General features: G+C 48.1%; 2 protein-coding genes across 3 annotated transcripts in view; both read right to left on the reverse strand.

Annotated features, from left to right (window-relative positions):
* Nucleotides 1-22,183, reverse strand: part of LOC145466645 (multidrug and toxin extrusion protein 1-like) — a 101,839-nt gene that overhangs the window by 53,549 nt on the left and 26,107 nt on the right. The gene's annotated exons all lie outside the window — the stretch shown is intronic.
* On the reverse strand, nucleotides 1,773-20,792 carry LOC145466182 (uncharacterized). The gene is made up of 3 exons (XM_081449935.1): nucleotides 20,719-20,792; nucleotides 11,259-12,118; nucleotides 1,773-1,786 (listed from the first exon to the last, which is right to left on the reverse strand). The coding sequence occupies exons 1-3, from the start codon at nucleotides 20,790-20,792 to the stop codon at nucleotides 1,773-1,775; spliced, it is 948 nt and encodes a 315-aa protein (XP_081306061.1).

The raw sequence follows: 22,183 nt of genomic DNA on the forward strand, positions 1-22,183 counted from the left end.
AGAACTTATAAACACACTATAGTGAGTTTCCCATACCTTGCCGTGTCAACTGAATATTAAAGACGTTAGATGCAATATCCATAACTATCAGAGACTGTTTTAAATTGAGCTTCACTCAAAAGAATGTATTTCAACTCAGCATCCGACAGCTATCTTTATATGGTTCTAAAACAATCTGGCTTCCTTCGCTTGTACTTACTTTAACAGGAGTACCCGACGGAGCCGCTCGACAGAAAACCCGCTCGACAGGCTGCAATTACGCTGGCTGGGAAATATTAGCATTAGATCATTTACTGGCTGGGATTTTCGTTCAGCGTCTGGCTGGCTAAAAACTGATTTAAAACACTGTCCCTAGCTGGAAAAAACGTGACTTGTTTGTTTTTCCTGGCTGTGACTTCTTCGAAAAAGCAATCAGTTAAACTGCTTCCGTCCTGGGACAAAAACGCGTGAGTGAGCTCTAAAGTCTAAAGTCTTCCGCCGTGAGACGATAAACCGCGAGCGGTCGTACTTACTCCCAGCGCCACGCGCTACAAATCAACGCGCGCGTGATGCCATGCCCGAAAATGATGGCTCCATTGTCAGATTGTTGCGGTTTATATTTTTCATCAACCAGTAAAAATTGCATAACACCAGCAGCTGTCATTTTAAATGGCGTAATAACACTAGTATCTCGAATGGCCAAATCCGTTAAAAACGTTCTCTTCAATGGAACACCGCCGATCTCCAGGATCTCCGCTCGTTTGTCGTTCCAAAGGCCTTAAGAAGTCGTCACTTCAGAAAACCGCTGCTGGCGCTATTGTGCTGCAAGCAGTCGGCAGTTATAAAGAAACAGTGGAAAGCAACTTAAAGGTTGGTAAATTCATTCCTATAATTCTCTTACAGCACACGGAAAAGTGATGGTACATTGTACTGGAATCAGTATGTTTTGCATAAGAACTAGACTCTAAGGTGTTCATTTACATTCCTCGTTTGCAGTCATTCTGAGTTATTTCGAGGGCTCCGCTGGTAAAGGAAAGAAACGAGATCTGCCAATTAATCTGAGATCTGCTGTGAAAGGGACTTGGCGCAGACAAACAAAGCAGCTGGATAAAGGGTAGGCATATTGTTCTGTTTATATCCGCTAGTCGTCTGCATCGGTGGTCAACTTTTCTCTCTTGATCCTAAAGTAATCAAGTAAAGTGATCTCATTGTACCATACACTCATCGTTTCGCTCATAGTATTTTTGGGTTGCTATAAATCTGCAAATTTGCTTAATCGAAAATTTTCCGAAAGTTGCCGGAAGACGAGGGACAATGGTTTACCCTCTTTTTCAGTCTTATTGGGTACATTAAATGCCTTAATCGTGGTTCAGTACTAGCATAACGAGTTAATGTTTGTCCTCTGGAAAACAAGGGACTATCGCGCGTTGCTCACCGGAAATGGCCGTCGGGTGAATTCATTCCACACTGTTCGCTGTCTCTTTGAGAGAAATGCTTTTGGTGAACCCATTCCGCACTGTTCGCTCTCTCTTTGAAAGAAATGCTTTTATTTAGAGACCCTAAACTTATTAATGTATCGGCGATTCAAGATTGCCGGGAGTTAATTTACATTTGCAGTCATTCTGAGTCATTTCAAAGGCTGGAGAGAAAAAAAGAAAAGAGACTAAGGAAAGACCTCTGCCAGATCTAAGTTCCGCTGAGAAAAGGACTTACCAAAGAGACAAAGTAGCTGGATAAAGGGTAGGCGTATTTGTTTATATGCGCTAGCTCGGACTGCAATGCTGGACATACAACTATCCTCTCTGACCTAAGATAAAGGGATCATTGTACCATAGAATCAACGCCTCGATCATAGCACTTTTGTATTGCTTTAAATCACTGCAACTTTGCGTGATGGAATTTTCCGAAAGTTGCCGGACGACAAGAGTCAATTGTTTGCCCTCTTTTTCAGTCTTATTGGGTACAAGGGACTATCGCGCGTTGCTCACCGGAAATCGTAGTTAAATCATGCAAGGTATTTTATTTGGCATAATAAGTAAAATGTTAAAATTGTCTATGTTATTAAAATCTTTGTCAGTTAAAAGAACTCAAGATTTTACCTTCTTAAACTTTCCTTCAGTTTTTAGTTGAGAAGGAAACAACTTTCGTCTTTCTTTGCGGCTTTCTTTGAGCAAAAATATATCATTTGTCACCTTTGGTTGTGTTTCACAAGGCTAACTGGTCAGACCTGTAGGTTCTGCGTGTAATCATGTAATAATTGAATTTCCGTACCAGGAACCGAAGGATCTTTCGAAGCCTAAAGAAGACAGAAATCAGCGAAGGATTACAGAACTCGCGATCGTTTGTCATTTTGAAAACATTGTTTTAGAATTGTGAAAAGCAAACCACTAAGCAAGAAAGTCCGGAAAATATTGCCAAAGTACAATTTGACAGGCATAACGCGCGATGTGTTTGACTGCTCCAAGCAAATGAATTTCCGGTAATAAACGCGATCCAAAACAGCTTTCATTTGAACTCATCGTTGACCTACCAGTTGAGGCAACGGTTTCATTCTGCACGCTAGTGCTGTGAACTAACTAGAGTCGTGAAATGAATGATCTATCGATGGACTGTATATAAAAATGGACACTTCTGCCAGTTTACAATACTTTCACCAAAGAGCGCACGTCTGGACGAACAACTAACGATTGCTTTTGCTGCGAATCCTTGCGGCTTCTGTCGTGAGTCTTTTGCGGTGATCGCCTGACGAACAACCAACGATTGCTTTTGCTGCGAATCCTTGCGGCTTCTGTCGTGAGTCTTTTGCGGTGATCGCCTGACGAACAACCAACGATTGCTTTTGCTGCGAATCCTTGCGGCTTCTGTCGTAAGTCTTTCGCGGTGATCGCCTTACGAACAACCAACGATTGCTTTTGCTGCGAATCCTTGCGGCTTCTGTCGTGAGTCTTTTGCGGTGATCGCCTGACGAACAACCAACGATTGCTTTTGCTGCGAATCCTTGCGGCTTCTGTCCTGAGTCTTTTGCGCTGATCGCCTGACGAACAACCAACGATTGCTTTTGCTGCGAATCCTTGCGGCTTCTGTCGTGAGTCTTTTGCGGTGATCGCCTTACGAACAACCAACGATTGCTTTTGCTGCGAATCCTTGCGGCTTCTGTCGTGAGTCTTTTGCGGTGATCGCCTGACGTACAAGTAACGATTGCTTTTGCTGCGAATCCTTGCGGCTTCTGTCGTGAGTCTTTTGCGCTGATCGCCTGACGAAAAAGTAACGATTGCTTTTGCTGCGAATCCTTGCGGCTTCTGTCGTGAGTCTTTTGCGGTGATCGCCTGACGAACAAGTAACGATTGCTTTTGCTGCGAATCCTTGCGGCTTCTGTCGTGAGTCTTTTGCGGTGATCGCCTGACGAACAACCAACGATTGCTTTTGCTGCGAATCCTTGCGGCTTCTGTCGTGAGTCTTTTGCGGTGATCGCCTGACGAACAAGTAACGATTGCTTTTGCTGCGAATCCTTGCGGCTTCTGTCGTGAGTCTTTTGCGGTGATCGCCTTACGAACAACCAACGATTGCTTTTGCTGCGAATCCTTGCGGCTTCTGTCGTGAGTCTTTTGCGGTGATCGCCTGACGAACAACCAACGATTGCTTTTGCTGCGAATCCTTGCGGCTTCTCTCGTGAGTCTTTTGCGGTGATCGCCTGACGAACAAGTAACGATTGCTTTTGCTGCGAATCCTTGCGGCTTCTGTCGTGAGTCTTTTGCGGTGATCGCCTGACGAACAACCAACGATTGCTTTTGCTGCGAATCCTTGCGGCTTCTGTCGTGAGTCTTTTACGGTGATCGCGTGACGAACAAGTAACGATTGCTTTTGCTGCGAATTCTTGCGGCTTCTGTCGTGAGTCTTTTGCGGTGATCGCCTGACGAACAACCAACGATTGCTTTTGCTGCGAATCCTTGCGGCTTCTGTCGTGAGTCTTTTGCGGTGATCGCCTTACGAACAACCAACGATTGCTTTTGCTGCGAATCCTTGCGGCTTCTGTCGTGAGTCTTTTGCGGTGATCGCCTGACGAACAACCAACGATTGCTTTTGCTGCGAATCCTTGCGGCTTCTGTCGTGAGTCTTTTGCGGTGATCGCCTGACGAACAACCAACGATTGCTTTTGCTGCGAATCCTTGCGGCTTCTCTCGTGAGTCTTTTACGGTGATCGCGTGACGAACAAGTAACGATTGCTTTTGCTGCGAATCCTTGCGGCTTCTGTCGTGAGTCTTTTGCGGTGATCGCCTGACGAACAACCAACCATTGCTTTTGCTGCGAATCCTTGCGGCTTCTGTCGTGAGTCTTTTGCGGTGATCGCCTGACGTACAAGTAACGATTGCTTTTGCTGCGAATCCTTGCGGCTTCTGTCGTGAGTCTTTTGCGGTGATCGCCTGACGAACAACCAACGATTGCTTTTGCTGCGAATCCTTGCGGCTTCTGTCGTGAGTCTTTTCCGGTGATCGCCTGACGAACAACCAACGATTGCTTTTGCTGCGAATTCTTGCGGCTTCTGTCGTGAGTCTTTTGCGGTGATCGCCTGACGAACAAGTAACGATTGCTTTTGCTGCGAATCCTTGCGGCTTCTGTCGTGAGTCTTTTGCAGTGATCACCTGACGAACAACCAACGATTGCTTTTGCTGCGAATCCTTGCGGCTTCTGTCGTGAGTCTTTTGCGGTGATCGCCTGACGAACAACCAACGATTGCTTTTGCTGCGAATCCTTGCGGCTTCTGTCGTGAGTCTTTTGCGGTGATCACCTGACAAACAACCAACGATTGCTTTTGCTGCGAATCCTTGCGGCTTCTGTCGTGAGTCTTTTGCGGTGATCGCCTGACGAACAACCAACGATTGCTTTTGCCGCGAATCCTTGCGGCTTCTGTCGTGAGTCTTTTGCGGTGATCGCCTGACGAACAACCAACGATTGCTTTTGCTGGGAATCGTTGCGGCTTCTGTCGTGAGTCTTTTGCGGTGATCGCCTGACGAACAACCAACGATTGCTTTTGCTGCGAATCCTTGCGGCTTCTGTCGTGAGTCTTTTGCGGTGATCGCCTGACGAACAACCAACGATTGCTTTTGCTGCGAATCCTTGCGGCTTCTGTCGTGAGTCTTTTGCGGTGATCGCCTGACGAACAACCAACGATTGCTTTTGCTGCGAATCCTTGCGGCTTCTGTCGTGAGTCTTTTGCGGTGATCGCCTGACGAACAACCAACGATTGCTTTTGCTGCGAATCCTTGCGGCTTCTGTCGTGAGTCTTTTGCAGTGATCGCCTGACGAACAACCAACGATTGCTTTTGCTGCGAATCCTTGCGGCTTCTGTCGTGAGTCTTTTGCGGTGATCGCCTGACGAACAACCAACGATTGCTTTTGCTGCGAATCCTTGCGGCTTCTGTCGTGAGTCTTTTGCGGTGATCGCCTGACGAACAACCAACGATTGCTTTTGCTGCGAATCCTTGCGGCTTCTGTCGTGAGTCTTTTGCGGTGATCGCCTGACGAACAACCAACGATTGCTTTTGCTGCGAATCCTTGCGGCTTCTGTCGTGAGTCTTTTGCGGTGATCGCCTGACGAACAACCAACGATTGCTTTTTCTGCGAATCCTTGCGGCTTCTGTCGTGAGTCTTTTGTGGTGATCGCCTTACAAACAACCAACGATTGCTTTTGCTGCGAATCCTTGCGGCTTCTGTCGTGAGTCTTTTGCGGTGATCGCCTGACGAACAACCAACGATTGCTTTTGCTGCGAATCGTTGCGGCTTCTGTCGTGAGTCTTTTGCGGTGATCGCCTGACGAACAACCAACGATTGCTTTTGCTGCGAATCCTTGCGGCTTCTGTCGTGAGTCTTTTGCGGTGATCGCCTGACGAACAACCAACGATTGCTTTTGCTGCGAATCCTTGCGGCTTCTGTCGTGAGTCTTTTGCGGTGATCGCCTGACGAACAACCAACGATTGCTTTTGCTGCGAATCCTTGCGGCTTCTGTCGTGAGTCTTTTGCGGTGATCGCCTGACGAACAACCAACGATTGCTTTTGCTGCGAATCCTTGCGGCTTCTGTCGTGAGTCTTTTGCGGTGATCGCCTGACGAACAACCAACGATTGCTTTTTCTGCGAATCCTTGCGGCTTCTGTCGTGAGTCTTTTGTGGTGATCGCCTTACAAACAACCAACGATTGCTTTTGCTGCGAATCCTTGCGGCTTCTGTCGTGAGTCTTTTGCGGTGATCGCCTGACGAACAACCAACGATTGCTTTTGCTGCGAATCCTTGCGGCTTCTGTCGTGAGTCTTTTGCGGTGATCGCCTGACGAACAACCAACGATTGCTTTTGCTGCGAATCCTTGCGGCTTCTGTCGTGAGTCTTTTGCGGTGATCGCCTGACGAACAACCAAAGATTGCTTTTGCTGCGAATCCTTGCGGCTTCTGTCGTGAGTCTTTTGCGGTGATCGCCTTACGAACAACCAACGATTGCTTTTTCTGCGAATCCTTGCGGCTTCTGTCGTGAGTCTTTTGTGGTGATCGCCTTACAAACAACCAACGATTGCGTTTGCTGCGAATCCTTGCGGCTTCTGTCGTGAGTCTTTTGCGGTGATCGCCTGACGAACAACCAACGATTGCTTTTGCTGCGAATCCTTGCGGCTTCTGTCGTGAGTCTTTTGCGGTGATCGCCTGACAAACAACCAACGATTGCTTTTGCTGCGAATCCTTGCGGCTTCTGTCGTGAGTATTTTGCGGTGATCGCCTTACGAACAACCAACGGTTGCTTTTGCCGCGAATCGTTGGGGCTTCTGTCGTGAGTCTTTTGCGGTGATCGCCTGACGAACAACCAACGATTGCTTTTGCTGCGAATTCTTGCGGCTTCTGTCGTGAGTCTTTTGCGGTGATCGCCTGACGAACAACCAACGATCTTTTGCTGCGAATCCTTGCGGCTTCTGTCGTGAGTCTTTTGCAGTGATCGCCTGACGAACAACCAACGATTGCTTTTGCTGCGAATCCTTGCGGCTTGTGTCCTGAGTCTTTTGCGGTGATCGCCTGACGAACAACCAACGATTGCTTTTGCTGCGAATCCTTGCGGCTTCTGTCGTGAGTCTTTTGCGGTGATCGCCTGACGAACAACCAACGATTGCTTTTGCTGCGAATCCTTGCGGCTTCTGTCGTGAGTCTTTTGCGGTGATCGCCTGACGAACAACCAACGATTGCTTTTGCCGCGAATCCTTGCGGCTTCTGTCGTGAGTCTTTTGCGGTGATCGGCTGACGAACAACCAACGATCTTTTGCTGCGAATCCTTGCGGCTTCTGTCGTGAGTCTTTTGCAGTGATCGCCTGACGAACAACCAACGATTGCTTTTGCTGCCAATCCTTGCGGCTTCTGTCCTGAGTCTTTTGCGGTGATCGCCTGACGAACAACCAACGATTGCTTTTGCTGCGAATCCTTGCGGCTTCTGTCGTGAGTCTTTTGCGGTGATCGCCTGACGAACAACCAACGATTGCTTTTGCTGCGAATCCTTGCGGCTTCTGTCGTGAGTCTTTTGGGGTGATCGCCTGACGAACAACCAACGATTGCTTTTGCCGCGAATCCTTGCGGCTTCTGTCGTGAGTCTTTTGCGGTGATCGCCTGACGAACAACCAACGATCTTTTGCTTCGAATCCTTGCGGCTGCTGTCGTGAGTCTTTTGCAGTGATCGCCTGACGAACAACCAACGATTGCTTTTGCTGCCAATCCTTGCGGCTTGTGTCCTGAGTCTTTTGCGGTGATCGCCTGACGAACAACCAACGATTGCTTTTCCCGCGAATCCTTGCGGCTTCTGTCGTGAGTCTTTTGCGGTGATCGCCTGACGAACAACCAACGATCTTTTGCTGCGAATCCTTGCGGCTTCTGTCGTGAGTCTTTTGCAGTGGTCGCCTGACGAACAACCAACGATTGCTTTTGCTGCGAATCCTTGCGGCTTCTGTCGTGAGTCTTTTGCGGTGATCGCCTGACGAACAACCAACGATCTTTTGCTGCGAATCCTTGCGGCTTCTGTCGTGAGTCTTTTGCAGTGATCGCCTGACGAACAACCAACGATTGCTTTTGCTGCCAATCCTTGCGGCTTGTGTCCTGAGTCTTTTGCGGTGATCGCCTGACGAACAACCAACGATTGCTTTGGCTGCGAATCCTTGCGGCTTCTGTCGTGAGTCTTTTGCGGTGATCGCCTGACGAACAACCAACGATTGCTTTTGCTGCGAATCCTTGCGGCTTCTGTCGTGAGTCTTTTCCGGTGATCGCCTGACGAACAACCAACGATTGCTTTTGCTGCGAATCCTTGCGGCTTCTGTCGTGAGTCTTTTGCGGTGATCGCCTTACGAACAACCAACGATTGCTTTTTCTGCGAATCCTTGCGGCTTCTGTCGTGAGTCTTTTGTGGTGATCGCCTTACAAACAACCAACGATTGCGTTTGCTGCGAATCCTTGCGGCTTCTGTCGTGAGTCTTTTGCGGTGATCGCCTGACGAACAACCAACGATTGCTTTTGCTGCGAATCCTTGCGGCTTCTGTCGTGAGTCTTTTCCGGTGATCGCCTGACGAACAACCAACGATTGCTTTTGCCGCGAATCCTTGCGGCTTCTGTCGTGAGTCTTTTGCGGTGATCGCCTGACGAACAACCAACGATTGCTTTTGCTGCGAATCCTTGCGGCTTCTGTCGTGAGTCTTTTGCGGTGATCGCCTGACGAACAACCAACGATTGCTTTTGCTGCGAATCCTTGTGGCTTCTGTCGTGAGTCTTTTGCGGTGATCGCCTGACGAACAACCAACGATTGCTTTTGCTGCGAATCCTTGCGGCTTCTGTCGTGAGTATTTTCCGGTGATCGCCTGACGAACAACCAACGATGGCTTTTGCTGCGAATCCTTGCGGCTTCTGTCGTGAGTCTTTTGCGGTGATCGCCTTACGAACAACCAACGATTGCTTTTTCTGCGAATCCTTGCGGCTTCTGTCGTGAGTCTTTTGTGGTGATCGCCTTACAAACAACCAACGATTGCGTTTGCTGCGAATCCTTGCGGCTTCTGTCGTGAGTCTTTTGCGGTGATCGCCTGACGAACAACCAACGATTGCTTTTGCTGCGAATCCTTGCGGCTTCTGTCGTGAGTCTTTTCCGGTGATCGCCTGACGAACAACCAACGATTGCTTTTGCCGCGAATCCTTGCGGCTTCTGTCGTGAGTCTTTTGCGGTGATCGCCTGACGAACAACCAACGATTGCTTTTGCCGCGAATCCTTGCGGCTTCTGTCGTGAGTCTTTTGCGGTGATCGCCTGACGAACAACCAACGATTGCTTTTGCTGCGAATCCTTGCGGCTTCTGTCGTGAGTCTTTTGCGGTGATCGCCTGACAAACAACCAACGATTGCTTTTGCTGCGAATCCTTGCGGCTTCTGTCGTGAGTATTTTGCGGTGATCGCCTTACGAACAACCAACGGTTGCTTTTGCCGCGAATCGTTGGGGCTTCTGTCGTGAGTCTTTTGCGGTGATCGGCTGACGAACAACCAACGATTGCTTTTGCCGCGAATCCTTGCGGCTTCTGTCGTGAGTCTTTTGCGGTGATCGCCTGACGAACAACCAACGATCTTTTGCTGCGAATCCTTGCGGCTTCTGTCGTGAGTCTTTTGCAGTGATCGCCTGACGAACAACCAACGATTGCTTTTGCTGCCAATCCTTGCGGCTTGTGTCCTGAGTCTTTTGCGGTGATCGCCTGACGAACAACCAACGATTGCTTTTGCTGCGAATCCTTGCGGCTTCTGTCGTGAGTCTTTTGCGGTGATCGCCTGACGAACAACCAACGATTGCTTTTGCTGCGAATCCTTGCGGCTTCTGTCGTGAGTCTTTTGCGGTGATCGCCTGACGAACAACCAACGATTGCTTTTGCCGCGAATCCTTGCGGCTTCTGTCGTGAGTCTTTTGCGGTGATCGGCTGACGAACAACCAACGATCTTTTGCTGCGAATCCTTGCAGGTTCTGTCGTGAGTCTTTTGCAGTGATCGCCTGACGAACAACCAACGATTGCTTTTGCTGCCAATCCTTGCGGCTTCTGTCCTGAGTCTTTTGCGGTGATCGCCTGACGAACAACCAACGATTGCTTTTGCTGCGAATCCTTGCGGCTTCTGTCGTGAGTCTTTTGCGGTGATCGCCTGACGAACAACCAACGATTGCTTTTGCTGCGAATCCTTGCGGCTTCTGTCGTGAGTCTTTTGCGGTGATCGCCTGACGAACAACCAACGATTGCTTTTGCCGCGAATCCTTGCGGCTTCTGTCGTGAGTCTTTTGCGGTGATCGCCTGACGAACAACCAACGATCTTTTGCTGCGAATCCTTGCGGCTTTTGTCGTGAGTCTTTTGCAGTGATCGCCTGACGAACAACCAACGATTGCTTTTGCTGCCAATCCTTGCGGCTTGTGTCCTGAGTCTTTTGCGGTGATCGCCTGACGAACAACCAACGATTGCTTTTCCCGCGAATCCTTGGGGCTTCTGTCGTGAGTCTTTTGCGGTGATCGCCTGACGAACAACCAACGATCTTTTGCTGCGAATCCTTGCGGCTTCTGTCGTGAGTCTTTTGCAGTGGTCGCCTGACGAACAACCAACGATTGCTTTTGCTGCGAATCCTTGCGGCTTCTGTCGTGAGTCTTTTGCGGTGATCGCCTGACGAACAACCAACGATCTTTTGCTGCGAATCCTTGCGGCTTCTGTCGTGAGTCTTTTGCAGTGATCGCCTGACGAACAACCAACGATTGCTTTTGCTGCCAATCCTTGCGGCTTGTGTCCTGAGTCTTTTGCGGTGATCGCCTGACGAACAACCAACGATTGCTTTGGCTGCGAATCCTTGCGGCTTCTGTCGTGAGTCTTTTGCGGTGATCGCCTGACGAACAACCAACGATTGCTTTTGCTGCGAATCCTTGCGGCTTCTGTCGTGAGTCTTTTCCGGTGATCGCCTGACGAACAACCAACGATTGCTTTTGCTGCGAATCCTTGCGGCTTCTGTCGTGAGTCTTTTGCGGTGATCGCCTTACGAACAACCAACGATTGCTTTTTCTGCGAATCCTTGCGGCTTCTGTCGTGAGTCTTTTGTGGTGATCGCCTTACAAACAACGAACGATTGCGTTTGCTGCGAATCCTTGCGGCTTCTGTCGTGAGTCTTTTGCGGTGATCGCCTGACGAACAACCAACGATTGCTTTTGCTGCGAATCCTTGCGGCTTCTGTCGTGAGTCTTTTCCGGTGATCGCCTGACGAACAACCAACGATTGCTTTTGCCGCGAATCCTTGCGGCTTCTGTCGTGAGTCTTTTGCGGTGATCGCCTGACGAACAACCAACGATTGCTTTTGCTGCGAATCCTTGCGGCTTCTGTCGTGAGTCTTTTGCGGTGATCGCCTGACGAACAACCAACGATTGCTTTTGCTGCGAATCCTTGCGGGTTCTGTCGTGAGTCTTTTGCGGTGATCGCCTGACGAACAACGAACGATTGCTTTTGCTGCGAATCCTTGCGGCTTCTTTCGTGAGTCTTTTCCGGTGATCGCCTGACGAACAACCAACGATTGCTTTTGCTGCGAATCCTTGCGGCTTCTGTCGTGAGTCTTTTGCGGTGATCGCCTTACGAACAACCAACGATTGCTTTTTCTGCGAATCCTTGCGGCTTCTGTCGTGAGTCTTTTGTGGTGATCGCCTTACAAACAACCAACGATTGCGTTTGCTGCGAATCCTTGCGGCTTCTGTCGTGAGTCTTTTGCGGTGATCGCCTGACGAACAACCAACGATTGCTTTTGCTGCGAATCCTTGCGGCTTCTGTCGTGAGTCTTTTGCGGTGATCGCCTGACGAACAACCAACGATTGCTTTTGCCGCGAATCCTTGCGGCTTCTGTCGTGAGTCTTTTGCGGTGATCGCCTGACGAACAACCAACGATTGCTTTTGCCGCGAATCCTTGCGGCTTCTGTCGTGAGTCTTTTGCGGTGATCGCGTGACGAACAACCAACGATTGCTTTTGCTGCGAATCCTTGCGGCTTCTGTCGTGAGTCTTTTGCGGTGATCGCCTGACGAACAACCAACGATTGCTTTTGCTGCGAATCCTTGCGGCTTCTGTCGTGAGTCTTTTGCAGTGATCGCCTGACGAACAACCAACGATTGCTTTTGCTGCGAATCCTTGCGGCTTCTGTCGTGAGTCTTTTGCGGTGATCGCCTGACGAACAACCAACGATTGCTTTTGCTGCGAATCCTTGCGGCTTCTGTCGTGAGTCTTTTGCAGTGATCGCCTGACGAACAACCAACGAGTGCTTTTGCTGCGAATCCTTGCGGCTTCTGTCGTGAGTCTTTTGCGGTGATCGCCTGACGAACAACCAACGATTGCTTTTGCTGCGAATCCTTGCGGCTTCTGTCGTGAGTCTTTTGCGGTGATCGCCTGACGAACAACCAACGATTGCTTTTGCTGCGAATCCTTGCGGCTTCTGTCGTGAGTCTTTTGCGGTGATCGCCTTACGAACAACCAAAGATTGCTTTTGCTGCGAATCCTTGCGGCTTCTGTCGTGAGTCTTTTGCCGTGATCGCCTGAGGAACAAGTAACGATTGCTTTTGCTGCGAATCCTTGCGGCTTCTGTCGTGAGTCTTTTGCGGTGATCGCCTTACGAACAACCAACGATTGCTTTTGCTGCGAATCCTTGCGGCTTCTGTCGTGAGTCTTTTGCGGTGATGGCCTTACGAACAACCAACGATTGCTTTTGCTGCGAATCCTTGCGGCTTCTGTCGTGAGTCTTTTGCGGTGATCGCCTGACGAACAACCAACGATTGCTTTTGCTGCGAATCCTTGCGGCTTCTGTCGTGAGTCTGTTGCGGTGATCGCCTGACGTACAAGTAACGATTGCTTTTGCTGCGAATCCTTGCGGCTTCTGTCGTGAGTCTTTTGCGGTGATCGCCTGACGAACAACCAACGATTGCTTTTGCTGCGAATCCTTGCGGCTTCTGTCGTGAGTCTTTTGCGGTGATGGCCTTACGAACAACCAACGATTGCTTTTGCTGCGAATCCTTGCGGCTTCTGTCGTGAGTCTTTTGCGGTGATCGCCTGACGAACAACCAACGATTGCTTTTGCTGCAAATCCTTGCGGCTTCTGTCGTGAGTCTTTTGCGGTGATCGCCTGACGAACAACCAACGATTGCTTTTGCTGCCAATCCTTGCGGCTTCTGTCGTGAGTCTTTTGCGGTGATCGCCTTACGAACAACCAACGATTGCTTTTGCTGCGAATCCTTGCGGCTTCTGTCGTGAGTCTTTTGCGGTGATCGCCTGACGAACAACCAACGATTGCTTTTGCTGCGAATCCTTGCGGCTTCTGTCGTGAGTCTTTTGCGGTGACCGCCTGACGAACAACCAACGATTGCTTTTGCCGCGAATCCTTGCGGCTTCTGTCGTGAGTCTTTTGCGGTGATCGCCTGACGAACAACCAACGATTGCTTTTGCTGCGAATCCTTGCGGCTTCTTTCGTGAGTCTTTTGCAGTGATCGCCTGACGAACAACCAACGATTGCTTTTGCTGCGAATCCTTGCGGCTTCTGTCGTGAGTCTTTTGCGTTGATCGCCTGACGAACAACCAACGATTGCTTTTGCTGCGAATCCTTGCGGCTTCTGTCGTGAGTCTTTTGCGGTGATCGCCTTACGAACAACCAACGATTGCTTTTGCTGCGAATCCTTGCGGCTTCTGTCGTGAGTCTTTTGCGGTGATCGCCTGAGGAACAAGTAACGATTGCTTTTGCTGCGAATCCTTGCGGCTTCTGTCGTGAGTCTTTTGCGGTGATCGCCTGACGAACAACCAACGATTGCTTTTGCTGCGAATCCTTGCGGCTTCTGTCGTGAGTCTTTTGCGGTGATCGCCTGACGAACAACCAACGATTGCTTTTGCTGCAAATCCTTGCCGCTCTTGTCGTGAGTCTTTTGCGGTGATCGCCTGACGAACAACCAACGATTGCTTTTGCTGCGAATCCTTGCGGCTTCTGTCGTGAGTCTTTTGCGGTGATCGCCTTACGAACAACCAACGATTGCTTTTGCTGCGAATCCTTGCGGCTTCTGTCGTGAGTCTTTTGCGGTGATCGCCTTACGAACAACCAACGATTGCTTTTGCTGCGAATCCTTGCGGCTTCTGTCGTGAGTCTTTTGCGGTGACCGCCTGACGAACAACCAACGATTGCTTTTGCCGCGAATCCTTGCGGCTTCTGTCGTGAGTCTTTTGCGGTGATCGCCTGACGAACAACCAACGATTGCTTTTGCTGCGAATCCTTGCGGCTTCTTTCGTGAGTCTTTTGCAGTGATCGCCTGACGAACAACCAACGATTGCTTTTGCTGCGAATCCTTGCGGCTTCTGTCGTGAGTCTTTTGCGTTGATCGCCTGACGAACAACCAACGATTGCTTTTGCTGCGAATCCTTGCGGCTTCTGTCGTGAGTCTTTTGCGGTGATCGCCTTACGAACAACCAACGATTGCTTTTGCTGCGAATCCTTGCGGCTTCTGTCGTGAGTCTTTTGCGGTGATCGCCTGAGGAACAAGTAACGATTGCTTTTGCTGCGAATCCTTGCGGCTTCTGTCGTGAGTCTTTTGCGGTGATCGCCTGACGAACAACCAACGATTGCTTTTGCTGCGAATCCTTGCGGCTTCTGTCGTGAGTCTTTTGCGGTGATCGCCTGACGAACAACCAACGATTGCTTTTGCTGCAAATCCTTGCGGCTCTTGTCGTGAGTCTTTTGCGGTGATCGCCTGACGAACAACCAACGATTGCTTTTGCTGCGAATCCTTGCGGCTTCTGTCGTGAGTCTTTTGCGGTGATCGCCTTACGAACAACCAACGATTGCTTTTGCTGCGAATCCTTGCGGCTTCTGTCGTGAGTCTTTTGCGGTGATCGCCTTACGAACAACCAACGATTGCTTTTGCTGCGAATCCTTGCGGCTTCTGTCGTGAGTCTTTTGCGGTGACCGCCTGACGAACAACCAACGATTGCTTTTGCCGCGAATCCTTGCGGCTTCTGTCGTGAGTCTTTTGCGGTGATCGCCTGACGAACAACCAACGATTGCTTTTGCTGCGAATCCTTGCGGCTTCTTTCGTGAGTCTTTTGCAGTGATCGCCTGACGAACAACCAACGATTGCTTTTGCTGCGAATCCTTGCGGCTTCTGTCGTGAGTCTTTTGCGTTGATCGCCTGACGAACAACCAACGATTGCTTTTGCTGCGAATCCTTGCGGCTTCTGTCGTGAGTCTTTTGCGGTGATCGCCTTACGAACAACCAACGATTGCTTTTGCTGCGAATCCTTGCGGCTTCTGTCGTGAGTCTTTTGCGGTGATCGCCTGAGGAACAAGTAACGATTGCTTTTGCTGCGAATCCTTGCGGCTTCTGTCGTGAGTCTTTTGCGGTGATGGCCTTACGAACAACCAACGATTGCTTTTGCTGCGAATCCTTGCGGCTTCTGTCGTGAGTCTTTTGCGGTGATCGCCTGACGAACAACCAACGATTGCTTTTGCTGCGAATCCTTGCGGCTTCTGTCGTGAGTCTTTTGCGGTGATCGCCTTACGAACAACCAAAGATTGCTTTTGCTGCGAATCCTTGCGGCTTCTGTCGTGAGTCTTTTGCGGTGATCGCCTGACGAACAACCAACGATTGCTTTTGCTGCGAATCCTTGCGGCTTCTGTCGTGAGTCTTTTGCGGTGATCGCCTGACGAACAAGTAACGATTGCTTTTGCTGCGAATCCTTGCGGCTTCTGTCGTGAGTGTTTTGCGGTGATGGCCTTACGAAGAACCAACGATTGCTTTTGCTGCGAATCCTTGCGGCTTCTGTCGTGAGTCTTTTGCGGTGATCGCCTTACGAACAACCAACGATTGCTTTTGCTGCGAATCCTTGCGGCTTCTTTCGTGAGTCTTTTGCGGTGATCGCCTTACGAACAACCAAAGATTGCTTTTGCTTCGAATCCTTGCGGCTTCTGTCGTGAGTCTTTTGCGGTGATCGCCTGACGAACAACCAACGATTGCTTTTGCTGCGAATCCTTGCGGCTTCTGTCGTGAGTCTTTTGCGGTGATCGCCTTACGAACAACCAACGATTGCTTTTGCTGCGAATCCTTGCGGCTTCTGTCGTGAGTCTTTTCCGGTGATGGCCTTACGAACAACCAACGATTGCGTTTGCTGCGAATCCTTGCGGCTTCTGTCGTGAGTCTTTTGCGGTGATCGCCTGACGAACAACCAACGATTGCTTTTGCTGCGAATCCTTGCGGCTTCTGTCGTGAGTCTTTTGCGGTGATCGCCTGACGAACAACCAACGATTGCTTTTGCTGCGAATCCTTGCGGCTTCTGTCGTGAGTCTTTTGCGGTGATCGCCTGACGAACAACCAACGATTGCTTTTGCTGCGAATCCTTGCGGCTTCTGTCGTGAGTCTTTTGCGGTGATCGCCTGACGAACAACCAACGATTGCTTTTGCTGCGAATCCTTGCGGCTTCTGTCGTGAGTCTTTTGCGGTGATCGCCTTACGAACAACCAACGATTGCTTTTGCTGCGAATCCTTGCGGCTTCTGTCGTGAGTCTTTTCCGGTGATGGCCTTACGAACAACCAACGATTGCTTTTGCTGCGAATCCTTGCGGCTTCTGTCGTGAGTCTTTTGCGGTGATCGCCTGACGAACAACCAACGATTGCTTTTGCTGCGAATCCTTGCGGCTTCTGTCGTGAGTCTTTTGCGGTGATAGCCTGACGAACAACCAACGATTGCTTTTGCTGCGAATCCTTGCGGCTTCTGTCGTGAGTCTTTTGCGGTGATAGCCTGACGAACAAGTAACGATTGCTTTTGCTGCGAATCCTTGCGGCTTCTGTCGTGAGTCTTTTGCGGTGATCGCCTGAGGAACAAGTAACTATTGCGTTTCCTGCGAATCCTTCCGGCTTCTGTATTGAACCTTTTGCCAACGAAATGTCGTATTGACAACGGTAACTGACATCTGTTTGTATCGTAGGTTCATTTGAAAATAAAAAGGACAGACACTGGGTAGCCAAAGCCTTGTGAGGGCTTTGTAATCTCGTCTCGCTTTTACTTCATGAGCTAAACAATGTTTCTTTGTATGGAGGTTCGTTGACTTTTTGGAACAATAACTGTGAGAAATGAAATGAATGTGAAAGTTTGTCGTATGTAAGCGTTAGAAACTGATTGATAGGTTTCTTGTTGTACTTATAGTAACAACGATAGATCTTCATTAATATCTAGATTACGTCTGTTAAGTGAATGGACATTGTTTATACTTCACGCTCTTTTGGAGGGAATTCACGATTTATTTTCAGAGTGAAGCTTGGATCCCTGAAGGATAATCAGGACACTTTAAGCACATTTTATCTTTCCCTTTTGTTTACTGTTGAATGGTAAGTGTAATCTCTTAAGTGTTACAAAAACTTTCCAGTCAAATGTAAAAATGAAACCATTAACGTACTTATTGCGTTCATGGTACGCAATACTAAATCCGTTGTTATATTAATAGTTTTAAGGAAATGTACCTTGCTATGGTATATTGAAATTACTAGCTCGCTGGCTGGCAAAAAATGGTATACTCGAACATGCTGGCAAACTTTTGGCAAACTTTTCTTATGCTGGCTGGCTAGGTGACAAGTTTAAAGCATGCTGGCTCGTTGACGACCTCAACGTCGAGCGCCGGCTGGGAGTCCGATAACTTCGAAATCCTGCTTGCTGGCGGTGAAGAGCGGGTATTTTTTTCCCAGGAAAGTTAAATATTAAACAAGATTGACGTAGCGACACTCGGGTAATGTTAAGCAGACCGTACGGTGGATTTTTGTCAAAACTGTCGTTGGGTACTCCTGCTTTAAGAGTTTGATTTACAGCGACAGTCAAACATACCCGCTATAATACACACTGTATGCTGGCTACTATGGAGAGCTCAAACTTTCCGCATTGAGCGGGAGACTCGATCAGACAAACGAGTACAGCACAGTTTTGCTGTTCTCAGTGAAACGTCGTCAAGTTAAAAGATCCGCTAGACGAGGAAACCGAACAGTGTAGTATTGTCACTGATGTATTAAAAAGCCATGATTAAATATTACATATCCAGGTTACAGTCCTTTTAATACTGAGATTTACAACAAACCTGCATTTACGGAGAACCAAGGAAGAGAAGACAGCAAGTTGAAAGCTGCAAGCACCACACCGTCATGTTGGTTCAAAGTCTTCAAACTTAAAGAGGAAGTTAGAAGGGCGGATGACGCCATCTCAAGATTTCGGTCCCCTTGGCAACAAGCATTCCTCTGGCTATTCGGCCATCGCCACCGCATCGCAAAATTAAAAACACTGTGTAACGCTGGGAGTCTAAAATTTAATCCTCTCTTCTCTCAATGTGTATAAACATTTTCCTTTCATTAAGATGGATTGGTCCACACGTTTTAGCTATCCAAAAGTAGCTCGCCCTCCTCCCTACCGTTCAGAAGTTCTTACCCTCCGAAAGTAGTTTACACTCGACATGCCGATTTAGAAATGCTAAGCTAACGATGGATCTCTCTTCATTAACACTGGGCATGGAATACAAAGCACTGGAGGAAAAGCCACGAGTTCGTGACATCACGCTTAGGTCATTATTTAATGTTCGCGACGACTTCCGTCCTCGCCGGGAGCCTGTTCGCAGGCTACAGCGTCTTAGTAGATCTTCACCGGAAAAGGCACTGCTTTATTCAAACTGCTTTTAGTTCACCATGTTCAGAAATAGGCAGAGCTCCTAGATGCCGGTTCCAGGGTAATTCGTTTACGTGACAATTCCTGCGTTATTGTCATCGGCTCTCGCTTCCGAAAATAGACTGCAAGCAGCCTCTTTTGTTTTCCTAGAGTGAAACCATGGATAGTAGAAGGAGGGGGGCGTAAGGGTTTGCGGTGATGCGGTTTTGCGTTATTTTTGGTGCGGTTTTGCGGAAATCTTTATTTTAACCTGTGGTATTGCGGTTTAATAAGACTAAGCGGTTTGCGGTTTTCATAAATTTTCGATCGCGGTAATCGGTAAAAAAGAGTCTGCAGCCGTCTGCGCTTTCCAGTTATGACAGTTATTACTCGGATCCTGACGCTTCCGATGACTTTTGATCTCTTGTTTATGTTTTGCAAGGGTCCATTGTTGTGCAGGCAAGCTTTGCTGTTTGTAATTTCCGCCTTTTCCAGTTAATAATTGGTACGATTAACCATTTTATCCAATGATAAGTCGACTGGTTGACTTTCCGGGCTGGGAATCTCTCGCTCGGATTTCCTACAGTATTTGCCATGGCCTCCTGCGGGACAATGTCTGCCGAGCAAGAAGAAGTGGTTATAAGGATGGTCGGGAAGAGACGATGTTACTTCAAGGAGAGATTGGAAGCTCAGCGACGTTTCTTCCGTCTGGGATCAAAGAACTCGCTTCTGGAGATTTATACGCTTCAACAATCGTTTGCTTTACTGAGCACTTCATGGGCCTGACTAAGTTGTCTTCGGGTCATTCAAAATTCTTCTTGGAAAATTTTAAATGAAATTTAAGGTTGATTCAGTCGAATTGCGACATAAAATGGAAGTTCCGAGCTCGTATTCGGGATATTTGAGCTTAAAAACTAGCATCTTGACGAATTTTCACCAAACAATTAAGTCGCGGAAAGCTTGCGTTGTGTAACATTCGAGTGGTTTCCAGTGTTGAGGTCGTAAACATCGATGTTTTTCAATTGGGTAACTCAGCAGTATTCGTGCGTGCGCGAGCGCACTTATATTAGTTCCACAGCTAGAAGTAATCATGACGGCACCGTAGCACATTTGTAACTACGGTTTCGGTATTTTGGTAAATTTCCATGCGGTATTGCGGTTTTTTACGTTTTTTCACGCGGTTTTGCGGTTTTTGGACCCCCCTTACGTCCCCCTCTAGAAGACGCGACATCGCTAATGCGAATGTGAATTGAGATTGATCAGTTAATGAAAAAGCGAATTCCGAAAGTGTTTAGAGTCCTAAAAAGATCATTCAAAAAGAACATAAACACAAGTCGTTGAACTGATTAAACGAAAAAATATCTTTATCGCGATCGCTATGGTTATATCGGTACGCAAAAGGCAAAAACGTGTAAGTGCCTCGCTCTGCTTGAAAATACTATACATCGTTCAACTTCAAAACATTTACTATTGCCTTCCAGGCATGCAGCCCTAGTTTGAGAAAAAGTCAGAATACAGCCTTTGTTTCGATAGCTATAAAGTTTTGGACAACACTCGGGTTTCAAGGTTAACCAGGAAACGTGTAGCACACTTGTTCAAAAAATGGTCCTTAAATCTAGTTAATCTTATACTTTACCTATCTTAAATGGCTCTTTCAGTCAAGGTTCTCCACAAGACCAACTGAACATCACGGTGCACTGTGTATTTCCCAACAGGTCCTGAACATTATAGATGATGTTTTGCTTAATTTGAATAAGTTTATACGCCACTACTCAAGTGCAAACTGAACTTTGATATGATCTAGCTAGGCCGCGCCGAACCACGCCGCTTGCTGACGTCATTACTCAGGTGATCTTGGAAAAAGTCCTAAGAAGTGAGAGAGTAGTCAAGAGGTGGCGCGATACGGAAATTCTCATAATAGACGAAGTTTCAATGCTAAGCTTGCGAACCTCTGAGATAATTCATTTCATTGCTCAAGGAGTTAGAAAATCACAGCAAGTTTTCGGGGGTGTACAAATAGTTGCGTGCGGGGACTTCAAACAGTCACCACCTGTCTCCAGTAGTATCGATCCTGGTCGATACTGTTTCGAAAGTCTCATCTGGGAGAAATGCTTTCCCCATCTTCTCTATCTTGATAGAGTCATGAGGCAAACAGTCATTAAGTATCTCAATATGCTGAATGAAATAGGACAAGGAGAATGTTGCGCTGCAACTGAAACGTTTTTCAAAGAATTAAGCCGACCCATTGACAAAGAGAAGTTAGGTGTAACTGGGCATATTCCTGAAGTTTATTCTCATAATGAGGACGTTGACTTCGTCAACATCGAGTACCTCAACAAGCCGGATTGAGAATCAAGTTCATGTGTTCGTTTCGCAAGATACTGGATGTAAATGTCTGCTAGATAAGCAAGCTCAGGCTACACACACCCTGCCGCTTAAAGTGGGTGCCCGTGTAATGTTAAGAAACGGCGAAATTGGAGAGATAATTGAGTTTGCGGCTGATGGCTTTCCTATTGTCAATTTTCCGGAAGTAGGTCTAACGCAAAAGGTCGAGAAAGTTATGTGGAAGCTATATGACAAGGATGACTTTACGAAGGTGAAGGCCGAAAGGTACCAAGTGCCGCTGAAGTTGGCTTAGGCCTTCAAAGTGCTCAAAGCTTAGGGCATAACCCTTGATGCTGTCAAGGTAAATGTCTCGGGTATTTTCGCTCCGGGACATCTTTATGTGACCCTACCCAGGGTAAGGTGCCGAGAAGCGATTCAAGTCGTGGGCTTCCATAAGAGCAAGATAATTGCACTTCCGCAGTGCGTTAAAGACTTTTCGACCCGCCTTTTAGCTTTAGACAATGACACACACCTTGAGGTAAACAATCTCGCCTGTTGCCGGGAGGAAACAATAAATTTGATGTAATCCAACAACGAGGAAAACCTGTTGGATGACGTTGATGACCTTTGTGATGACGTATTGTCAGAGGAGGATATCCGGGAGTTGGATCAAATTGTGAATGGCTTTTTTGATCAAGAGATAGAGGAGCGTGGCACCGAGGAAGAAGTAGACCTTCGTGAGGTACTTGAAAATTTAAGTTTCGAAGAAGACCTAAGTAAGCCTCCAGAAACTTTCAACTTCCTTTCGTTTATATCTGCTCTTAAAACACTAGCTTCCTTACAAAGCAAACGCATTCGCTTGCATATCGCAAAAACATTCCTCGGTGAGCGATCGGCTACCTCCGAGAATTTGCGCATTTTCCCGCCCGTCCCAGACTTCCGTAATTTCGGTTCCAGACTTCCTACTAGCAGACCGCGTATTAAAAATTCAAAATGGCCGCCACAAAACACAAAACACGCGCCACAAAGGTAGCTTAATCTTTTATTAATATTCTAAACGGATGTGAGAGCTCCCTGTGCTCGGGTAGCCAACCACAGCGCAGGATTTGATTCATCTTGCCCGCTCACGGAGCCAGCCATATAATAGAATAAAATTCAGCCCAAAACAATAGACCTCAGCGCGAGGC

The sequence above is a fragment of the Orbicella franksi genome, chromosome 13, assembly GCF_964199315.1.
Source record: "Orbicella franksi chromosome 13, jaOrbFran1.1, whole genome shotgun sequence".
Classification (NCBI taxonomy): domain Eukaryota; kingdom Metazoa; phylum Cnidaria; class Anthozoa; order Scleractinia; family Merulinidae; genus Orbicella; species Orbicella franksi.

Excerpts from the sequence above, each read along its gene's own strand:
- LOC145466182 (XM_081449935.1), bottom strand. The coding sequence starts at position 20,792 with ATGGGGAAAGCATTTCTCCCAGATGAGACTTTCGAAACAGTATCGACC. Across the intron at positions 12,119-20,718 it reads GATACTACTGGAGACAGGTG|GCGATCACTGCAAAAGACTC; the intron begins GTGACTGTTTGA and ends GTTGTTCGTCAG.